Source organism: Notolepis coatsorum (genome assembly GCF_963971535.1).
Source record: "Notolepis coatsorum genome assembly, chromosome: 12".
NCBI classification, from domain to species: Eukaryota; Metazoa; Chordata; class Actinopteri; order Aulopiformes; family Paralepididae; genus Notolepis; species Notolepis coatsorum.
In genome coordinates, this window is record NC_140176.1 from 8,982,686 (window position 1) to 9,004,881 (window position 22,196).

At 44.6% G+C, this 22,196-nt stretch overlaps 1 protein-coding gene across 2 annotated transcripts in view; it reads right to left on the minus strand.

The window, feature by feature from the left end:
* Positions 1-457: 457 nt before the first annotated feature.
* Positions 458-22,196, minus strand: part of slc22a17 (solute carrier family 22 member 17) — a 53,343-nt gene continuing 31,604 nt past the window's right edge. Inside the window, exons 6-11 of one of the 2 annotated variants that reach the window (XM_084326114.1) lie at positions 21,702-21,826; positions 20,395-20,500; positions 18,263-18,486; positions 10,707-10,717; positions 10,056-10,156; positions 458-979 (exon numbers count right to left, since the gene is read on the minus strand). In XM_084326114.1, the coding sequence (XP_084182240.1) occupies positions 703-979; positions 10,056-10,156; positions 10,707-10,717; positions 18,263-18,486; positions 20,395-20,500; positions 21,702-21,826 (844 nt within the window). In that variant the 3' untranslated portion in view covers positions 458-702. Of the gene's footprint in view, positions 980-10,055; positions 10,168-10,706; positions 10,718-18,262; positions 18,487-20,394; positions 20,501-21,701; positions 21,827-22,196 lie in introns of both variants that reach the window. The other variant, XM_084326113.1, reaches the window with a different exon arrangement.

Sequence of the window (22,196 nt, forward strand, 5' to 3'; positions counted from 1 at the left end):
AGACAGTCTGAAGGGGGTTGGACTGTGAGGGTCTCTGTGTCTCTCGGAGGTGCAGCCAGGGGGGGGCGGGTGGAGCCAGGGGGTGCGGGTGGAGCCAGGGGGTGCGGGTGGAGCCTGGGGGGCGGGTGCAGCAGTGTGCTGGTGGGTTAACGTGTCTCTAGGTGGGGAAGCACCGCCCCGTCCAATCAAGACCACGCAGCGAGACGTGTCCGTGCAACGCAACGCAACGTGCACACACACACACACACACACACACACGCCGGAATGTCAGGAAATGGAGATGTGCGATGACATAATGGCGGGCGACCCAGAGCCCCTGCATTAGGAATGACTAGAAAACGATATGTTAGGAAGAGTAGCGGGTTGCCATGTTTAATCGCCTTCGTTCTTCCTTTCTTCCACCATCCCTCTCTCTCTCTCTCTCTCTCCCCCTACCCCCCTCTCCCTCCCTCCCTCTCCTGCCTTCCTCTCCTCTATGTGAGCGTGGACGGTGATTGTGTGACGTCACAAAGGGGACAGGGACGGTGATGAAGCAGTGGCTGTGTGACAGGTGAGGTGAGCGACAGGTGAGGTGAGTGACAGGTGACGATTCAGTCCCCCAGGGGGAGCCCCTCTGGGTCCCACTCGGGGTCCTTTTAGCTCTCCGGGTTAGGGATGGCCAGCAGGGGGGGGGGGCCCCCCTGGGTCCCACTCGGGGTCCTTTTAGCTCTCCGGGTTGGGGGTGGCCAGCAGGGGCACGTGGTCCCTCCTCCGCCTGCCCAGGGGGGGGCGGCGGTACTGCTCCCCGTCGGCCAGCGTCTGGGGCAGGGGCTTCCTCTTGCTCTCGGGCAGCAGCAGGATGGACAGCACGGCCAGCAGGGCCAGCGAGGAGTAGACCACGTGGTGCAGGAAGTAGCCGTAGTGGTTCCTCAGGTCCATGAGCGGAGAGGTCAGGCGGCCCACGCAGCCCAGGGCCATGACCAGGCCCACACTGCTGCCCCTAGAGGGAGGGAGGGAGACACGCACGCACGCACGCACGCACGCAAACACACACACACACACACACACACACACACACACACACACACACACACACACCAGTTCACAGACCAGTTCACAGACCAGTCGTTTTTTTTTACAGACCAGTTCATTGGTTTACTGTAGTTAACCCTTTCACTACCACACTTCACTTTACTGTAGTTAACCCTTTCACTAACGGAACGTAGACCAATCTCAGTCACTCTTATTGTCTGGGACCAAATTCGGTCACGCCCCATTCCCAGTAAAAAGTGGGAATCTCTAGAATATGTTTTGGGCAACGGTGTTTACGGAAGTGCGAGGGTAGCCTCTCAAGTTGACGATACACAACACTTTCTGTTGTCAGTAGATGGCAGCATTGGTTTAAAATTAAAAGGTGAAAATGTTGAAAACTACAACATGAATACATTTCCCAAGACCTTTAGCACAGGTCACAGGTCACTGGGACGCGTCTATTCTTTGACGCGATCTGAACAGAGGTAGACTATTAATGCGACCTCAGTACAGTGATAGCAAATGGTAAACAAAAGTGCATCATTAGCATTATGTTTGTTGTCTAAAGGGAAACAAAATGGTACAATTTAAGATTTTAAATGTTATCCGCATATAAAGGACAAATAAAACATTGTTAATTTGTAAGAAACCTCAATGAAAACGGTGCAGGGTAAGTAATATTCGCTATTGTTATGAAAATGTGATAGAATCCTATAAAAATGTGGACGCATTTGGTCACTGTGACGTTACCACACTTCACTTTACTGTAGTTAACCCTTTCACTACCACACTTCACTTTACTGTAGTTAACCCTTTCACTACCACACTTCACTTTACCGTAGTTAACCCTTTCACTACCACACTACAGAAGGTTAACCCTTTCACTACCACGTGGCAGTGAAAAGGGTTAACCTTCTGTATTGTCGCAGTGAAAGGGTTAACCATTTGGCAGTGAAAGGGTTAAAGGAACACGCCAACATTATGGGAAATGCGTTTTTACCGTCTTCTCCAGAGTCAGACGAGAAGATAGATACCAATTTCCTCCCTGTGTGCGTTCAGCAGAAAGCTACCCGGCTGCAAGCTAGCCTAGCTTAGCACAAATGAATGGAAGCAGATGTGGACCACTAGCCTAGCTGTTGGCCAAAAACACCTCTCCTGGAGTTTTAAGCTAGGCTAGCGGTCCATATCCGCTTCCATTCATTTGTGAGCACATTGCCCATAATGTTGGTGTGACAGTGGCTGAGCGATCATGGAGTAGACGTGTTTCACAGGAGCTCCCTTCTACCGTGCTGAATATACGTTTCTCCCCATTAGTCTTTATTTTATTTTTATTTGTTTTTTATCTGTTTGCTAGGTCGTCGTGTTTAGTATACATTCACCAACTTTTTTCGACTTTCTACGATGGCGGGGGTGGAAACCAGAGCCATGAAAGAATTAGGCACGACACCGACACCGCCGAGCATGGCCGCACCGTCTCCCGCTGTCGGGGAGTTAAGCGAAGCTGTACTCTTGGTCATGACCAAGCTACACGCAGACTCTGAGACACGCATCGCTGAAGCACAGAAGAAAGTACACGCAGAATCTGAGGCACGCATCGCTGAAGCACAGAAGAAAGTGTTGGCGGATTTCTGTATCAGCCTCCGTCGTGAGATATCGGAAGAAATACGGCTGGCGGTAGTCCCGCTGACAGACAAGATGGAGACGATTCACGCTGCCTCATCGGCTAATGCTAACGAACTAGCCATGCTAACGACGGAGGTATCATCACAGTGTGAGAAGATGGCGGGTCTTGAATCCGCCCTGCTGGCTAGGCAGGCTGAAGTCAACAAACTACAGTCGGCGATGGAGGAGATGCAGTCCCGGGATAGACGCCACAACGTCAGGATTGTTGGAGTACCGGAGACCAGCGGTGAAGGCCGTCTCTCTGAGACCATGCCCGAACTGCTGCAGAAGATACTAGGGACGGACGTCCTCCCCTCGCCTCCTATCTGTGAGTCGGCCTACAGAGCGGGCAGGTTTTCTCCCGGCGTGAACAAAGAACCGAGGCCCATCATAGTCAAGCTGAACAGACTCCAACAGAGAGAAATCATCATGCGGTCGGCTCGTACCAGAAGGGGTACTCTGAGGATTGGCGATCACAAAGTGGCCATTTTCGAGGACTTTACACCGGAGGTTCAAGCTCAGAGAGCCGAGTACAAGGTGGTCCTGACTAAGCTATGGAAACTAGGCCTGAGGCCCACGTTATTCGCTCCCGCGAAACTATCTGTGTTGGAGAAGGTCGGTGGTCAGCGTTTGTTTTGGTCGTTGGCTAAAGCGAAGGAATATCTCGCGGAGACACCCGAGTCTGTTGCTTGATATCTATGGAGGGTGAGTGACTTGGCGGTTTGGGCCTATATACATTGATTAGGTCGACTATTCACAAACACTTGCTGTCATGCCCAGACATGCTAACTGTCCTCTGCCCATCCAACTAGCGGGGCTTCCCAATGACTTCTTTTACTTGCTAAAGCTGACCTCATGGTCGTACTTGTGTATCGCCTCTTTGGAAGCTAACGAGCTAGCTGAACAATGTACATAGTAGGCTAACGTGCTATCCGGATTCGTCACTAGCTTACGCGCTAGCCTCGGGCTAGCCAGCGGGCTTCGACTATGGTCTGCGCTGAGACATTCGTTAATGGTTACGTATTTTGGTTGCTGTTGCTGCTCAAAGGGACATTGGTTTGCACAGTTCAAGAGTGACCGAGTCCCTAACTAACTTCTGGTATGCTTTTTATTTTTATATCCAGGTTGTTTTGAGCTTTGGTGATCCAAAGTAGATGCCAAGGTCGGTTGAATATGCATATACAATATTTGATAACAGGTTGGGTCGGGTATGGCTTGCACTTCATGGCTATATGGTTATATGGCTTGCACTCTAGCCATTACCCTCTCTTCCTTTCTTTTTTCTTTCCTATTGTCGATGTCATCTATATGCGCGATTTAAATGTGATCCGGTTCTACCTTGGACTAACTGCTGACTCGCCTTAATTTTGTTTTGAATTTTCCGTGAGGCACTTATGCTATAAAGTTGATACATTAATATGCAGACTCCAAGGTAGATGGTTACAGGTTGATGCTGAGTAATTATATAATAATTATCGTCGCTGTTTTAATGGCATTGAATGAGCAATTTAACTGTGATCCGATCCTACCTTGGACTAACTGCTAATCCTTAAATGTGTTTTGAATTTTCCGTGATCCACTTATGCTATAACGTTGCGACATTAATATGCAGACTCCAAGGTAGTTGGTTACAGGGTTGATGCTGAGTAATTATATAATAATTAGTGTCGCTGTTTTAAGGGCATTTGAATGAGCAATTTAACTGTGATTCGATCCTACCTTGGACTAACTGCTCCGACCGATATCTTTATTGAAACAATGTATGATGACAGGTGGTGTCAGGTGTTGCCTATTACCATCCCCGGATTGATTAATGAATGATTGTGTTTAATTCTATTCTTACATAGGTTAGGTCATTCAGCCGTTGTGCCTGATCAGAGGGACGGCTAAAGGGGTGCACTTTGACCATAACCTTTTTTTTCCCTTCCTCTCTTTTTTTTGGTCATTGTTTAATTGACACTGTTCACACAATTTTGCACAATTAACCTGTGACCCGAACCTGCCTTAGACTATCGTCTGGGATGCTTTAATTTAATTTTGTATTGAATTTTCCTATACCTTTTTGGGCTATAACAATGTGATGTTGAAGCGCAGATTCGGAAATAGAGGGCTGCAGGTTGATGCAGAGTTATTATTTAATAATGGCTATTTTTACCATTATGGTTGTCTCATGTTGGGGCCAGGGCTCAGGTGGTTTTCGACCGATATCTTTATTGAATTTTATTTTATAATATTTGTGTTTATTGGACTAGTGGGGGTTTACTTAGGGGTTTATCTAGAGGGGGGTGGGAGTGGGAAGCGTCTTATTGATCCATGTCTCTAGTGGGAAGTGATAGGAAGATGACCATCCTCAGTGGATGGGGCATAGGGTGGGGATTGGAGAGTGGGTATAGAGGAACTTATAGTAGGACGGGTGGGTTAGGGTTTAGAGTAGAAGGAGGGGGGGCTGTAGCTGGGGTGGTATTTTTATGTGTTCTATGTACTGTTGTCTTATATATGTGTAAGTGTTCCTCCTCTGAACTCCTGGGATTGACCGTCCGGGCCCGCCGGGATCGGCACCTCTGTACTCAGCCTGGCTGCACGGGTATGTTCTCTACGCACTTATACAAGCTCGACCATGGCTAAATTGAATATTTTAATTTGGAACGCAGGAGGGCTTAACGCCCCACACAAGCGTGCCAGTGTCCTTTGGCTATTGAAGAGGAGAAATATTGACCTTGCTCTCCTTAGTGAGACGCATTTAATGGTAGGTGACGTGTCAAGACTGGCAAATCGGCAATATCACGTTATCTCCTCATCCTCAGCCGATGATAAGACGAAAGGAGTAGTCATAGTTACAAGACGTAACCTTGATATCAAAATCTTGGATGTATGGTCGGACACGGAGGGAAGGATTACTATAGCAAAAGTTGAATTCTTGCATAGGAAGATGGCTATAATAGCATTGTATGCTCCTAACACATTTGATTCAGCGTTCTATAATACAATCACGAAGAATATGTTGGAACTTAATGGATACGCTCTCATTGTGGGTGGCGATTTTAATGCGTGCTGGGATGCGGAGATGGATAGGTCCGGGACCTCTGAAACGAGCGACCAGAAACGGGCCTCTGAGGCCCTCAGGATGTGGGCCAAAGACACGGGGCTCACAGACCTCTGGCGCTTATGCAACCCCACCCTCAGAGATTACTCTCACCTGTCAGCCAGACACAAAAGCTTCTCTCGAATTGACTATGCATTCGCGTCCCCTAATATGTTTGATAGTTTCGATGTCTCATTGGTTCCCTTGGCTCTCTCAGACCACAAGGGGATTTTCCTTACGGCAACCTTTGGCAGGCTCTCCGCAAGAGCCCCCAGATGGCGTTTTAATTCGACCTTGCTAAAGAACGATGACTTCTGTTCTGAGTTCAGGAGTAAACTAGCTGAATTTTTGCAGATCAACGTTGGCACGGTAGAAGACCCTAGGGTCCTGTGGAACGCATTGAAAGGATTCATCAGGGGTCATGTCACACTATTTGCCTCCAATTTGCGAAAATCCCGGTCAAAAAAGCTAGAAGGACTGGAATCATTATATGCGGACCTATACGCATCCTTGCAAACTGACTATAATGAACGACTAAACACACAACGTAAGATAGTCAAAAAAGAAATAAACTCCATACTTAAACAACAGTCTGAGTTCTTAATACATAGGACAAGACAAAATTACTATTTTCACGGCTCCAGACCTAGCCATCTATTGGCAATGAAAATACGCTCAAATGATCATTTCTCAGATATCCCCTCGATTAGGACGAGCCAGGGTGCAGTCACTACTGATTCGAAAAAGATCAATGACACTTTTAAAGAGTTTTACTCACAGTTATATAGCTCAGAGGGTAATCTGGATGACTCTAGATTTGAATCGTTCATTGGCGGGCTTGAGATACCCCACATTTCTGAGGAAGAGGCCAAGGAACTGGGGAGACCGATTACTCTCGTAGAATTGAGGGAGACTATTGTTGAAATGCAGAGGGGTAAGGCGCCAGGCTGGGATGGTATTCCACCCGAAGTGTATTTAGCTTTCTGGGACCAACTGGGTCCATTGATGCTCGATATGATCAATTACGCTATCGAACAAGGGGAGTTCTCAAGAGATGTCAATATGGCATTGATTTCTTTACTTCTCAAAAAGGACAAAGATCCCAATGATTGTGGTAGCTATAGACCCTTGAGTCTTCTCGGGGCCGATTTAAAGGTGTTTGCCAAGGTGCTGGCCCGTCGCCTGCAGAGATTTATGTCTGTATTGGTACACTGCGATCAAACTGGTTTTATCCCGGGGCGTCTGGCTGCAGATAATCTTAGGAGGCTGTTGCATGTAATCGATAACAGTAAAGACAATACAACTCCATCCACAGTTCTGTCTTTGGATGCCATGAAGGCGTTTGACAGACTTGAGTGGTCATACCTGTGGAAGGTACTTGAGGTCATGGGTCTTGGAAAGAGTTTTATTCATATGATTAAAGTCCTGTATGCCTCGCCGTCTGCGATGATACTGACAGGCAAAAACTGTTCCACACTCTTTCCAGTCTCCAGATCTTCTAGACAGGGTTGCCCTCTGAGCCCGGGACTGTTCGCGCTTTCCCTCGAACCTTTGGCCCAATTTATTAGGCAATCGGAGGACATCGTCCCCATAATGGTCAACAATACTCCACACAAAATTGCTCTCTATGCGGATGACCTGCTGATTTTCATGGACGACCCCTCCCGGTCGGCCACAAAATTATTGAGGATAATCGACGACTTTGGTAAATTGTCAGGTTTTAAGATTAACTGGAACAAATCAGCCTGCCTACCTCTTAATGAACTGGCCAAGGCGGTACGACTACCAGCTGATATCCCCATAGTAGAACATTTTAAATACCTGGGCATAGAGATATTCCCCACGCTGAACCAAACTACTAAGTACAACTTCACGGGTACTTATGATAAAATACGCCAGGATCTAGACAGGTGGTCGTCCCTTCCTAACTCCTTACAAGCCCGGGCTTCCATAATCAAAATGAACATCCTGCCTAGGATAAATTTTATTAGCTCAATGCTCCCCCTGCCCCCTCCAATAGACCACTGGCGCAAGGTACAATCGATGGTATCTAAGTTTGTCTGGAATAACAAACGCCCGAGAATCAAAAGGGCTACTACTCAACGTAGGAAACAAGATGGGGGCCTCGCAATCCCTGATTTTAAACTTTATTTCTGGTCCTTTTCACTGAGACCTCTGATGTGCTGGCTAGACCCTGTAGAGGCTGTATCGTGGCGCTCCTTAGAAGCGGCGGCGGTGTCTCCGCTAAGATTGCAGGATGTAGTGTACTCCACTGTCTCTATTGCGAAATGCCGGCTGAGGTATGGACCGATCATTACTCACGTGATCCAAACGTGGCGTAATGTACAGAGGTCGTGTGGGGTTAAATGCCCTTGGCACCTGGACTCTCCAATTTTTAATAACCAGCAATTACTTGTTGGACACAAGCCGGTTAATATTCCTCAATGGCAAAGGAGGGGAGTGCATACTCTGGAGGATATTTATGATAAGAACGGCCTCCGTGCGTTTCAGGACTTAAGAGAATTTTATGATCTTCCCGGCGAGTCCTTCTTTCTTTACCTTCAACTAAGGTCAGCACTGAGGGCGCATGGCGTACCGTGGGCTCAAGCTTTGCAACCACACCCCTTCCTCAGGCTCATAGTGGACAGAACGACATCCAGAGGGTTTGTCTCAGACTTTTATACGCTCTTAATTCAATCCACGTATAAAAATTTATCATTGGATACAATCTGGCGTGTGGATATCCCGGAGTTGGACCCCGAGTTTGACTGGGATGATGTTTGGGCAAATGTGGCATTATCTTCCCGCAACCCCAATCACCAGCAAATTAATTTTAATTATATTCATAGGACCTATCTTACACCTAGGAAGCTATTTGCTATGGGACTGATAACCGACTCTCGGTGCACTTTGTGCTCTCAAAAGGCCACTGGCACTTATATGCATATGTATTGGGATTGCCCACCAGTGGCCCGCTTCTGGAGGTCAATAACGGACAAACTTTCAGATCTGTGTGGCTTAACTATCCCATTCACAGCTGTTACGCTACTCCTGAACGATATAACGACACTACCCGCGTCCGTACAACTGAAAAGGGTTGTCCTAGCGGGCGTCACAGCAGCGAAGAAGCTTATAGCAATGAGATGGAAGGAGCCAGAGAAGCTGACAATGATCAACTGGTCCCTAACTCTATTGGATGTGATTTATCTTGAGATATCCACGGCTCGGGTGATTGGGGTAGGGCAGGCTGGCATTGACCTGTGGTTCGCAGCAGCTGAGAAGGTAAAGACCGCCGTGTGCGGCTGAGCGGGGTTGGGGCGCTTGATCGGGGGGGTCCGGCGGTCTCTGGGGAGGGGGAGGAGGAAATGTCTTGTCTGTCTTGGTTTTTGTCTTGTCCTTCTTAACTTTGGCTGGGGGGATTTTAGGGGGGGTTGGTATTTAGCTATTCTGCGCTATATGTCAATTCACATGCCATCTCCCCAAGGGACTAATATTGGCAGACTGATTGACCTGTCAACCAACTTGGAAGAGGAATTTCTTTCTTCTTACACTTTACCGTCTGCGAGTTTGGCAGTCTTGAACATGTGTAAGGGACCTAGGCTATCTACAGTAAATCTGCGACAACACTCTCATAAACAATCTTTTAAGTCACTCCACTTTGTAAAGGTGGGGAAAGGTTGCCATGTCTTGAAGACCCCTTTTTGTTATTGAAGTAGCCACCTATATTTGATAGGTTGGACGCTGTTTCTTTTTCTTTTTGTCTTATAATTTATTATTCTGTATTATTGTTGTTATTCTCCTGTGAAGTTATGTTTTTTGTTACTGTGGTTATTGTGTTGTCCTGTTTCATGTAATTAATAATAAAAAAAATTTGATCAAAAAAAAAAAAATGTTGGTGTGACAGTGACAGTGAGATTAAGACATGTTTTTTTCTTCTTCTATTGATTTATTATCAATATCCACAATGTAGTTTGGATTCCACATGAAAAGGTGAATATGAGGCGTCAGATTCTGAATTTGGTGTTGGTAACCATGGTAACTTTACATGTGCGTGTCTCCCGTCACAATGCTAATGCCACTGTATAAAAAGTGTGTCAAACTGTCAAATGTACCACAAAAACTCAGTACCCACCTTTAGTAACTGATATATGATCATATATTTATGATATATACATCATAATACAACCTAAAGCAATGCTATTCTGAAATGTGATTTATTTTTATTTTTATATTTGATAGTTGCTTGCTTTTCGGTGACCGGGGTGTCTAGTTTGCAGACGCTCGTCGTGGATCATCTCACCTGATGATTGTGGGCATGATCTCAGCTGTGAAGAGGATACAGAGAGACGCCGTGGCCTGGGAGGAGAAGAGACCCATCACAGAGAACACTGTAATGGCTGCCTCACTGAGATCTAAAGAGAGAGAGAGAACAGACAGGAGGGGACAGTTACAACACTGTAATGGCTGCCTCGCTCAGATCTAAAGAGAGAGAGAGAGAACAGACAGGAGGGGACAGTTACAACACTGTAATGGCTGCCTCGCTCAGATCTAAAGAGAGAGAGAGAGAACAGACAGGAGGGGACAGTTACAACACTGTAATGGCTGCCTCGCTCAGATCTAAAGAGAGAGAGAGAACAGACAGGAGGGGACAGTTACAACACTGTAATGGCTGCCTCGCTCAGATCTAAAGAGAGAGAGAGAACAGACAGGAGGGGACAGTTACAACACTGTAATGGCTGCCTCTCTCAGATCTAAAGAGAGAGAGAGAGAACAGACAGGAGGGGACAGTTACAACACTGTAATGGCTGCCTCTCTCAGATCTAAAGAGAGAGAGAGAGAACAGACAGGAGGGGACAGTTACAACACTGTAATGGCTGCCTCTCTCAGATCTAAAGAGAGAGAGAGAGAGAGAACAGACAGGAGGGGACAGTTACAACACTGTAATGGCTGCCTCGCTCAGATCTAAAGAGAGAGAGAGAACAGACAGGAGGGGACAGTTACAACACTGTAATGGCTGCCTCGCTCAGATCTAAACAGAGAGAGAGAGAACAGACAGGAGGGGACAGTTACAACACTGTAATGGCTGCCTCGCTCAGATCTAAAGAGAGAGAGAGAGAACAGACAGGAGGGGACAGTTACAACACTGTAATGGCTGCCTCTCTCAGATCTAAAGAGAGAGAGAGAGAACAGACAGGAGGGGACAGTTACAACACTGTAATGGCTGCCTCTCTCAGATCTAAAGAGAGAGAGAGAGAACAGACAGGAGGGGACAGTTACAACACTGTAATGGCTGCCTCGCTCAGATCTAAAGAGAGAGAGAGAGAACAGACAGGAGGGGACAGTTACAACACTGTAATGGCTGCCTCGCTCAGATCTAAAGAGAGAGAGAGAGAACAGACAGGAGGGGACAGTTACAACACTGTAATGGCTGCCTCGCTCAGATCTAAAGAGAGAGAGAGAGAACAGACAGGAGGGGACAGTTACAACACTGTAATGGCTGCCTCGCTCAGATCTAAAGAGAGAGAGAGAGAACAGACAGGAGGGGACAGTTACAACACTGTAATGGCTGCCTCGCTCAGATCTAAAGAGAGAGAGAACAGACAGGAGGGGACAGTTACAACACTGTAATGGCTGCCTCGCTCAGATCTAAAGAGAGAGAGAGAGAACAGACAGGAGGGGACAGTTACAACACTGTAATGGCTGCCTCTCTCAGATCTAAAGAGAGAGAGAGAACAGACAGGAGGGGACAGTTACAACACTGTAATGGCTGCCTCGCTCAGATCTAAAGAGAGAGAGAGAACAGACAGGAGGGGACAGTTACAACACTGTAATGGCTGCCTCGCTCAGATCTAAAGAGAGAGAGAGAGAACAGACAGGAGGGGACAGTTACAACACTGTAATGGCTGCCTCGCTCAGATCTAAAGAGAGAGAGAGAGAACAGACAGGAGGGGACAGTTACAACACTGTAATGGCTGCCTCTCTCAGATCTAAAGAGAGAGAGAGAACAGACAGGAGGGGACAGTTACAACACTGTAATGGCTGCCTCGCTCAGATCTAAAGAGAGAGAGAGAGAACAGACAGGAGGGGACAGTTACAACACTGTAATGGCTGCCTCGCTCAGATCTAAAGAGAGAGAGAGAGAACAGACAGGAGGGGACAGTTACAACACTGTAATGGCTGCCTCGCTCAGATCTAAAGAGAGAGAGAGAGAACAGACAGGAGGGGACAGTTACAACACTGTAATGGCTGCCTCGCTCAGATCTAAAGAGAGAGAGAGAGAACAGACAGGAGGGGACAGTTACAACACTGTAATGGCTGCCTCGCTCAGATCTAAAGAGAGAGAGAGAACAGACAGGAGGGGACAGTTACCCTATGGAACTGTACTTGGAAGGGATGGATGAACTCTGACAAAAGCAAAGGCGAAGAAAGTTGGAACTAAGCTATGTTTATTTTTTTAAAGGCCCAATCCGTAATCCAAATGAAAACAAATGGGTAGCTTCATCACCAAAAAGATCAAACTGGAGTGGCAACATGTTTTCCTTCTCTCAGTTGATTGGCTGAGCTCTGCTGCTGATAGCACTAACATTAAACAACAGGTACGTATAGCATTTTAACTGTATTTGCTGTAGTTTGTGGTTGTAATGCAAAAGTTGTATTTACACTGGTAAGGATTGTAAACACAGGAGTAAAAAAAAAATCTGATTTACAATAACTTTAGAAAGTTAAAGAGTGAACTCAAGATTGTATGCAATATATCTCACATTTATAAGTGGGAAAGAATTGGGGCTTTAAGTTTGCCAATTTCCTATGATGTATTGTGATGCCCTTGTCTTGTGAATCATTAGTTTCAGACACTGAAGTATCCAATTATCTCATTCCATCTGTAACTGAGGGGTACAATTCCCTGACTGTATTACTAGATATGATACTTACTACCACTACCTTTGTACTTAATATTCGGCCACCCAGTACACGGCATAAATATATTATCATGAACACTCTCACGTAGATGAAACGGATCCAACACAAATGTACGAATTAGAAACAGGTCTTTATTTCCTACACAGCGATGGTGTGTGGAATAAGCACTTAATCACTTAATTACATTTATGAATTGAAATAGTATGCACTTTTATGGCAAGGAGTATTCGTCGGTATATCAATAGAGAACGTCCAATCTCTGAAGGCGCAGGTGGTAAATATACGACCTGGAATAGTTAAGGAATAACAGCAATGATACTTTAATGATTATAGGCTGGATACACTAGAGGGGGTTAATCCGGTCGCTTGTAAGCCGACAGGAGTAGGAGGGGGGGGGGGGTAGAATCCAGCTGCCTCGTCCGGCCAAGGGTATCCCAGGTGAACCCACTGTAGTGCCGTTCAATGCGCCGGCGATCCTTGGACCACAGATGAAAGCAGGTGGACTCTTTGTGGGCCGGCTCTCTCCGGTCCACGGGGGAGAGATGTGGAGAGACCTCGTCTTGCAGAGCGTCTCCTCACCTTGCGTCCTCTCCAGGGGGGGGGGTTCCAACACACGGTAGTGTCGGGGGTCTTTATCCATAGAATAATCAAAGTATCCAAAGCATAATCCGTGCCTGGGAAGGCGGGCTGTCGTCGGTAGAATAATCCGGTATACAGGTCCACTCGCTCGTCGGCTCTGGGGCTCCTCGGGTGCAGCTTCACATAGGGTCAACCACCCTGGGTAAGCAGCCAGTTCTCTGCCCGAAACGATGGGGTACTGACTACGGTAGTATTCTCACCGCACGAAGCACTATATATTAACAGACTATTATTAGCTTAATAGACTACGTCCAACTCGACGATATAGTGCCAAATATGACTATTCAAATATTAATATACACGATGTCTCAATACCGATGGTAGGCCGAACTTGGCCTTACTCCCACACGTGGCATCGCGGGGAGGCTTTACGTCTGTGACTCTATTGGAGGGTAAGAAACTGGACTGAAAAGAAAGTCCTACTTTAGTAGCGCAGTATATATACGCACTATGAACAAATAGTCCCATTAGTGGTGCGGTAGCCAAATTCCTACGCGGAACTAGGACTTGTTCGTACATGTCGAGCGGTACGTTTGAACTGGGTCTGAGGGGTATGGCAGCCTGGCACCAAGGTCTCGACCAATAGTAGAATGGAGACTATTATGGGATGTTCAGTAGGCTAGAATGGATATTCAATGCATATTGTACAAGGAATATACAAGGGATATCAGGGAATATTAGAGAATATACAAATACAATTAAATATATATATATAAATAAATATATATATTCGGTTTAATCTGGCCCTTCACAACACCATCCCTTTCTGGCTCATAGACCAAAAGATTTTAAGTTTTGTTAACATTCCAATTTTTTTAAGACAAATTGCCAACCCTAAATGACCAGAGGTTGGAGAGAATGCACTGATGCTGATGACCTGATCTGCGACACTAAGCTAGTTTTGGCTAGCGGTTTTTCCTTTTTTTAAACTGCCGCTTAAAATTCAAAACCCCTGCCCAATCAGAGAGATGAGCGTATATCAGAAGGCTTTGTTCACGTGACCACAGCTGCATGGAACACAGACGAAGCGAGGAGCGATCTATTAATAGTCCATTCATTCTCCTATAACTGCAGCAAACACTGGAGACTCTGGAGAAGCCAGAAAACACGTCACCCGCGAGAGGTCTATTGATAATGCATAAGGAAGTAGTGTCAAAATTCCCTCGGGATGAATAAAGTATTTCTATTCTATTCTATTCTATGAAACGCTTCAAAGAATGGACGTTTCAGAGCCATAAACCTCTTATGTGTGTCGTGTTTCCAGCTGCGTGTAACGGGGAAGTCCGTGGGTATGGCCACAGTCACTGAAACAGCCCATTCAACACGGTTAATCACAGATGAAAGCGCTAATACGGTATATATATTATAATATATATATACGCGATGGACGCAGCAGGCGATGTTTGCATACTTAGTTCATATATGTGTCTACCTCTTCTTGCTGTCATTACATCCATGTATGTGATTGATTGAAACGTTTATTAACAGATTGCAGAATGGGTACAGTACAGTACAGCTCAATGTGCATCTTCTGTGTTCACAGAACACGCCATATTAAATCGCTAATACGGTATATATATTATAATATATATACGCGATGGACACTCAGTTACCGGGGCGCGCGCGGTCTCCTCACCCGGGGAAATAACACAAACAATTATGCTGAAGCAGCGATGCGGTTATGTGGTCCTCGTTTGGATAATATGTAACATTACAATGTACAGCGAAATAACGTTATGGCGTGTTCTGTGATTAATGTGATTGACCAGCATTAATGTGATTGCGGCGCGTTCTGGCATCTGTGATTAACCGTGTTGAATGGGGCGTCTGAACCCCGCGAGGACCTCATGCGCGGCGAAGAATGCGGAAGCGCTCTTGCACTCTTCGGCTGGGATTAATATAGACGCACCTGGGACTGATGAAGAAGTCGGAACAACTTTTTAAAAATGCATCGGGCGGTCGTTTTTTGAATGCAGAAACAAAGAACAAGTGTTTTGGAATGACTGGACGAACTTCAGGGATAAAAGACGTCCACAATCCAGTGATGTCATCAGGGACATTGAATCCGTGTGTTGTGTTAATTACAGCACTCTGAGTTGATAAAGTAGCAGTACCTAAAGGACAAGGTATTGATATTCTTACCAATTACACCATTTCATGGAGCTGTAACTAACGCAACGCAAGGATTCCCGATGACATCACTGGTGACCATATTCAAACTAATTTACTCTCAATAACTAAATGCATGTGTGGAAAACAGTTTTTTTGCTGTGTGAGATTATGCAAAATAATTCAGCATTGTTTTTTTGATGAAGTGCCCCTTTAATAGATCGCTCCCAGCTTTGTTTGTGGTATGTGCAGGATCTGTCCAAATATAGATTTATCTCTCTGCTAAAGCAGGGGATTTTTTATTGAAGCGCCAATAAAAAATAAATCTCAGATCCGATCATCCAACATCAGAGTCATTCCACAGGAACGTCCACTTTTCTGTCCCCAGCCTTTGCAGAAAGCAAACACTTTAACCCTTTCACTACCACACTACAGACGGTTAACCCTTTCACTACCACACTACAGAAGGTATCAATAAATTCTTCTGGCAAAGCCCCAGAGAGGATGTGAACTGGTATGGGGATGATCAGATCATGTGCCTAACCCCAGAGCCGTTGGCAGTAAACAAGAGATCCGTTCAGATTGAACAGGGACTCTGGGAGTTCATCGTGGGGCAGCTGGATAACAACTAAGCCCCTGTGGTTACAGACATAAAGAGGACACTTCCACGCTAAGTTCCCCCCTTTAGTCCAACAACATAGTGGTAGTAGTAGTATTATTAGTAGCAGCCAATGGCACATGAGCTTGAGAATGTACTTTAACACTTTCACTACCACACATCAAAGGTTTAACCCTTTCACTGCGACAATACAGAAGGTTATTATGTGGTAGTGAAAGGTTAACCTTCTGTAGTGTGGTAGTGAAAGGGTTAATGGACATTTTAGTGGTGTCCTAAAGTAGTTTGAATTAGTGTTTTTAAACTGTTGTCAAAGTTATTTGACTAAATGTCAGTGATAATCTTTGGTTTTGTACTAAATAATGCCAATGGTTTTTTTTTTTTTATCTCAAATAAGTAATTAATATTGAATAAAACTATCTTTAGTGTTCTTTGTGTCACTGGTGTTTTATTGTGTTTTCTTTCGGTCATATGAAATCAAAAGTGTCACATTTGACATGTAAATCATAATATTTGCATGACTGTCCTTCAAATATTGTTATTATTGTAGCAAAGATATGATGGTGTTAATAAGCAAATGTCGCACAATCACACTTTTCACAAACCTGATTAAAATAAACAAATACATAATCTCCAAATGTTTTGCATTATATCATTATCCTACTGTGCCTCTGACTATATGTGCAGAATAGATTGTGAAGAAAACATTTCTAAAAAGCCTTTAATATTGTTAAAGGTATGAGGTAACACCAATGACAAAAATATGGCACAAGCATTCTTTAAGTCAATGTAAAGAAAATCATTAAGTTCTCATTTATGTGGATTCATTAAGTCAAAGGGTTAACCAATATTGTAACTTAAGTTTAAATGTAGGAAAATTAAATACATTTTAAATTAAGACATGTTGCTATTCCAAAAGTGGGCGTTTCTGTACCATGAAATTACAACATCCGGTAATTTAGTGTTAGCAACATGGCTCTTAGAAATTAGGCTAGTCAGCATTATAATCCTCATGTAAACCGTAATTGTACCTCTCACGCCACATGATATATAACGGACAAGATGACATTAGATGTCTATTGAGACCGACAGGCTCAGCCCAGAGCTGTAAGGCAGCGTCCCCGCAGTGTGATGCTTGATTACAGCTAATGCACCCGACACAGCTTTGACTTTGCTGCCACTGCAGTCTCCTACATGAACTGCCATGTTTCAGCCACAAGGGGGAGACTTCGGCTCACGTGAAGATGTGTGTTTCAGACACCCAGAAAGGTTGGGATTTATGGCCAATGGTCAATTAGTTGCCCAGTGGTTACCACTAGTTACCAAAACAACCAATTCTTAAAAAGAGAACAAAACTCAAATTATTAATTCCAATTACCGGTAAGTTATTTCCAATAGCCTATTAAAGTGGGATTCGCAATAAAAATAATTACAGAATGTACTCATATTTCAGAAAATTCTATTTGTAAATCCAGATTTGTTTTGGCAGTCAGAGTTGTATGTTGAGTTGTTTTTCTGTGGAGGACATCTTCAGTTTTGCAGGATGTTTGGAGAAAGCATGGCACTTGAGACAAAACACACTATATTCTATATAATTGTATATTAATTCCTCTTGTTTCTTTGTTTACATACATTGCTTACAGCTTTATATATTACGTTTTATTGTGTTTTTTTTTTTGGGGCATCATGGTCTATATAACTTATTGTCAATGTCAAGTGTACTATTATATACTTATTGTTTATGTGTCTTGTAAGCCCATATGGGCTGGGCATACACCTGTATGTAAGACACGAAAATAAAAAACATCAAATCAAATCAAATCATATGTACAATACATTTTCAACCTACAATCCCCTTGTTTTAGAGTATAGTTATTTGTTGCAGCCTGTCACAATATCAGACCGGAACAAAAATTAAAGGCACTTCACCAAAAAACTATATTGATTTATTTTGCACATAATCTCACACACACATTAATTTAGTTTGACAGTCATTGAGAGTAAATTTGTTTGAATATAACCACCAATGTCTCAGATGACATCACTAGTGACCATATTCAAGCTCATTCGTTTTTTTGGTGAAGTGCCCCTTTAATAGATTCCCAAACTGATCAAATAACGACGCTTCTTGCGTCACATACAGTCTCCATTTCTTGATTCTGTATCCCTCACTGGCCCCAGCCTGCCACCCCCACAGAAACGGCCTCTCAGCACCAACTTACATTCCATCAGTCCCAGGAGGATCAAGGACGCCAGCCCCGTCATCGTCATGCCGAGGAGCAGGATGCCACGGCGACCGCACCGGTCCACGGTCATCCACAGCAACAGCCAGGCCCCGCCCCCTGCACAGACGGATAGCAGGTACGTCCAATAGAAGCTGGGGGCGGTGCCTCTGACATCACCGCGGAATGAGCTGTAGCAATGACTAATGCCGTGGGAGATGAAACTGAGAGAGGAGATGAGAGGGAGAGGAAGAGGGAGGAAGAACAGAATAGGGGGGGAGAAAGGTATTTTGTACTTGCAGTAATGTAGAAAATCCACCACATACCGGTACATGATGATAACAGACTTGGCTGAGGTACCAGAGGAAGAATGTAACCATAAGCAGACCAAGACCAATATTTATCATTGGAGCTTCCATTCTAGTTGACCTTGATTAGTGCAAGGGCATCATACTGAATGTTCAGATAATAAATTACATTTTTATGGATCTAAGTGTGCAGAGGTACCTAGTGCCTCCAAAATATATTCTAGAAATATATGTTCGGATAAAACACGTGTCAAAAAACATCACACTACTCTGAGAAACAATGGAGAAATCTAGAAATTCTTTTTTTTTATCTACTTTTTCTCCCCATTTTTCTATTTTTCTCCCATCCCAATTTCGTATTATCCAATTCTCCCCTCCCCTGTCTCGAACGTTGTTAGACCATGCCTCCCACTGGTCGCCTGCAATGTGGACGAAGCCTTGCATCACGTGTCCCCTCCGGTACACGAGGAGGCAGCCGTCGCATCTTTTCACCTGAACAGCACGACCTCTCAGCGGCGAGGAGTAACGCGTGGGAGGCTCACGCTGCCCCCGATGCTTCCTGATTCTGCTGTACAGGCGCACCAACCGACCTGTAGGAGTCGCTGTCCACAATGTCCGATCCCCACCCTTTCCCACCCCTAATACTGCCAATTGTGTTAGTATGAACGACCAGCCAAGCCGGAAGCAACGCCGAGAGCTGGGCTCGAACCCAGCATCTCCTGCGTTAGTGGCGAGCACCTTGCCCACTGCGCCACTTAGAAATCTAGAAATTCTGAATTGCTAAACGAAGTGTGTAAAACAGCTAGTTCTATTTCTAAAGTTTGGGAAATGAGGCAAACTAGAATCTGAATTACGTACCCTATGTTGAGATTAATCTATTTATTTATATGTCAAGTATGTCCAGTACTGTATGTGTGTGTGCGTACGGGAATGTCCATTCTATACCTTGTTCTATTTCTATGATTCAATCTTAAAAATAAATTGGTTTAGCTTTCAGTGGTGGGGCAACCCATTTGTTTGTGTTTAGATTACATGGTTGCACTTTTAACCCTTTCACAGCCACACAACAGAAGGTTAGCCCTTTACTATCACACAACCGACGGCGATGCTCCATCATTAGCTCCGCATCCGCGGAGCTAATGATGCTAATGATGGAGCATCGCCATCGGTTGTGTGATAGTAAAGGCAGTGTTTCCCATTAATTACCTAGACTGTGGCGGCCTTTTTTTAATATAAAGTTTGCCAATAGGGATGTATCAGTAGTATTGGCAGTGGTAGTAGTCGTAATAGTAATCCAGTATATTTTTTTATTTTCTAAAAAAATAAACCAGTTCAACACAGGTAACCACTTTTGCTTCATTTCTTTGATGGCTCAAATGTATGCTCTAGTCACGTGGTTCCCAAACCTCTCCTCGAGACACCCCAGCCGTTCAGCACACCTGATTCAACTAATAAAGGGCTAGTTAAGTTGAATCAGGTGTGCTGGTGGTGGAATTTAACAAATACATTGAACGGCTGGGGTGCTTCGAGGAGAGAATTGGGAAGCACTGCTCTAGTCGATTTTGTGTTTTGAGCACAAAGTTCATCATAGATCTAGCCTCTTTATTTTGCTCTCAAAGTGCACCAGATTGATGCATTTAACTTTTCCCCCGGACCCCCCTAGAGGGGCAGAGGTGCACCCACCACAGTCTCACAAAATCCTGTGGGAAACACTGAAAGGGCTAACCTTCTGTATTGTCACAGTGAAAGGGTTAACCGGCTGTCGTGTGGCAGTGAAAGGGTTAAATAAAAAGGTGTGGTGTTGAAGCCTTGAAGGTGACTCACGAGGTGAAGCCGAGCACGCACATATTCTTCCAGATGTTTCTGCTGTGAACGAGCTCGGGGAAGGACAGGTGGGGCCGGGTCGAGGGGGTCGCTTCTGAGTCCAGCTCTGCAGGCCGGAGACGGGACACAACTTTAAATTCAGAACACTCCGAAAGATCTTTAAAGGAACACGTCAACATTTTGGGAAATACGCTTATCGTCTTCTCCAGAGAGAGACAAGAAGATAGATACCAGTTTCCTCTCTGTGCGTTCAGTAGAAAGCTATCTGGCTGCACGTTAGCCTAGCTTAGCACAATGAATGGAAGCGGACATGGCCGGTTAGCCTTTTAAGGTTGAGGTGTTAGTTGGACAATGCCTAGGCTAACCCGGCACTGTCCGCTTCCATTCATTCATTCAGCCAGGGAAGAATGTGGAAAAAGGTGCCCTGGTGACACTTATATGTACGTTTGTTTATAAATCTAATCCTAACTTTAATCTCACAGAAGACGTCACACCTAACCCTCAAATAGAGATCAGCTGATGAGATATGGTGAACATGTTGTGGTTGATGTGCCGTGCCACCGTGCACATCTGCCGAGGAAGCTTTCCTCTCACATGTACCGACCTGACGAGGAATGTACACATATATATATATATATATATATATATATATATATATATATATATATATATATATATATATATATACATCCTGGGAAATGTGCAAACAGCTTGGGAGCGCATTATGATCACTTAAAATTACTTACAATATTACTTATTACTTTTTAAGATAAGATAAGATAAGACATTACTTTATTGACCCCCTTAAATTTTGGGGGCGTCAATTTTAAAAGCCTTGTCTGCTACATTATAAAATGGAATTATAATACAAGCATAATGACCTGCTTTAGTTGGTGGTGGGATGAGGAGTGCGGAATGCATTGCAATAAGTAACCCATAAATAATGCAGGTATCATGAATTGAACATTAGTACAATCTGACAACCAGGGCAAAGCAAGAACACAGGTCGACATTCACCAGCATATTGAAGATCATTTCCTTGTACTTTCTTTCAGCACACGCTAGTCAGAGCCAGATAATATTATTTATATTGGCATAATTACATTCTTACCACTAACTTACTTTGTTTATTAATTGATGGACGTTCATATATTTAGGGGAGACACCTACATAGTGTACCGGTATTTGTTATTCAAACCAATTGGTGCTGTTAGAAGCAAGCTATTTCTTGAGTTGTTGAAGAACAAATGTGTTAAACTTGAGTGTCTTCCTGAGAGAGATACTGAACCAAGATGTCGCACACGCACCTGTGAAGCTCTCGTCGTCCCTTATGTCCCTGTTAGAGTTCCTCCTCTCGCTGAAGGAGTTCATGTCTCCAGATCTCTCCGACAGAAGCAGCCAGCGGGGAGATTCAGGAAAGACCCCCGGAATCCTGCAGGAGTGGAGACAAGTATCTGTCATGTGTTTCACTGCATTTATCATATAATAAGATAAGATATTCCTTTATTGATCCCCTTGGGGAAATCCAGGCATCATAGCAGCAGGAGGGAGGGGAGGTAGAGGTGGTAGAAGACATGGTACAGGTCATAGAATTATAGTACAGTGGAGAAGTACAAATAAAAATAGAATAAAAATAGGCAGTGTAAACAATATAACAATATAATTAACTCTGGACATGCGCATATGGGCAAGTAGGCAGTGTAAAAAGGTCAAGGTGCAAGATGAGGGTACCGTAATTCCTCTAATAGTAACCCCGGCTTGTATTTGTTTCAACTGTAGCGGGTACCAGGCTTGTATTAGGA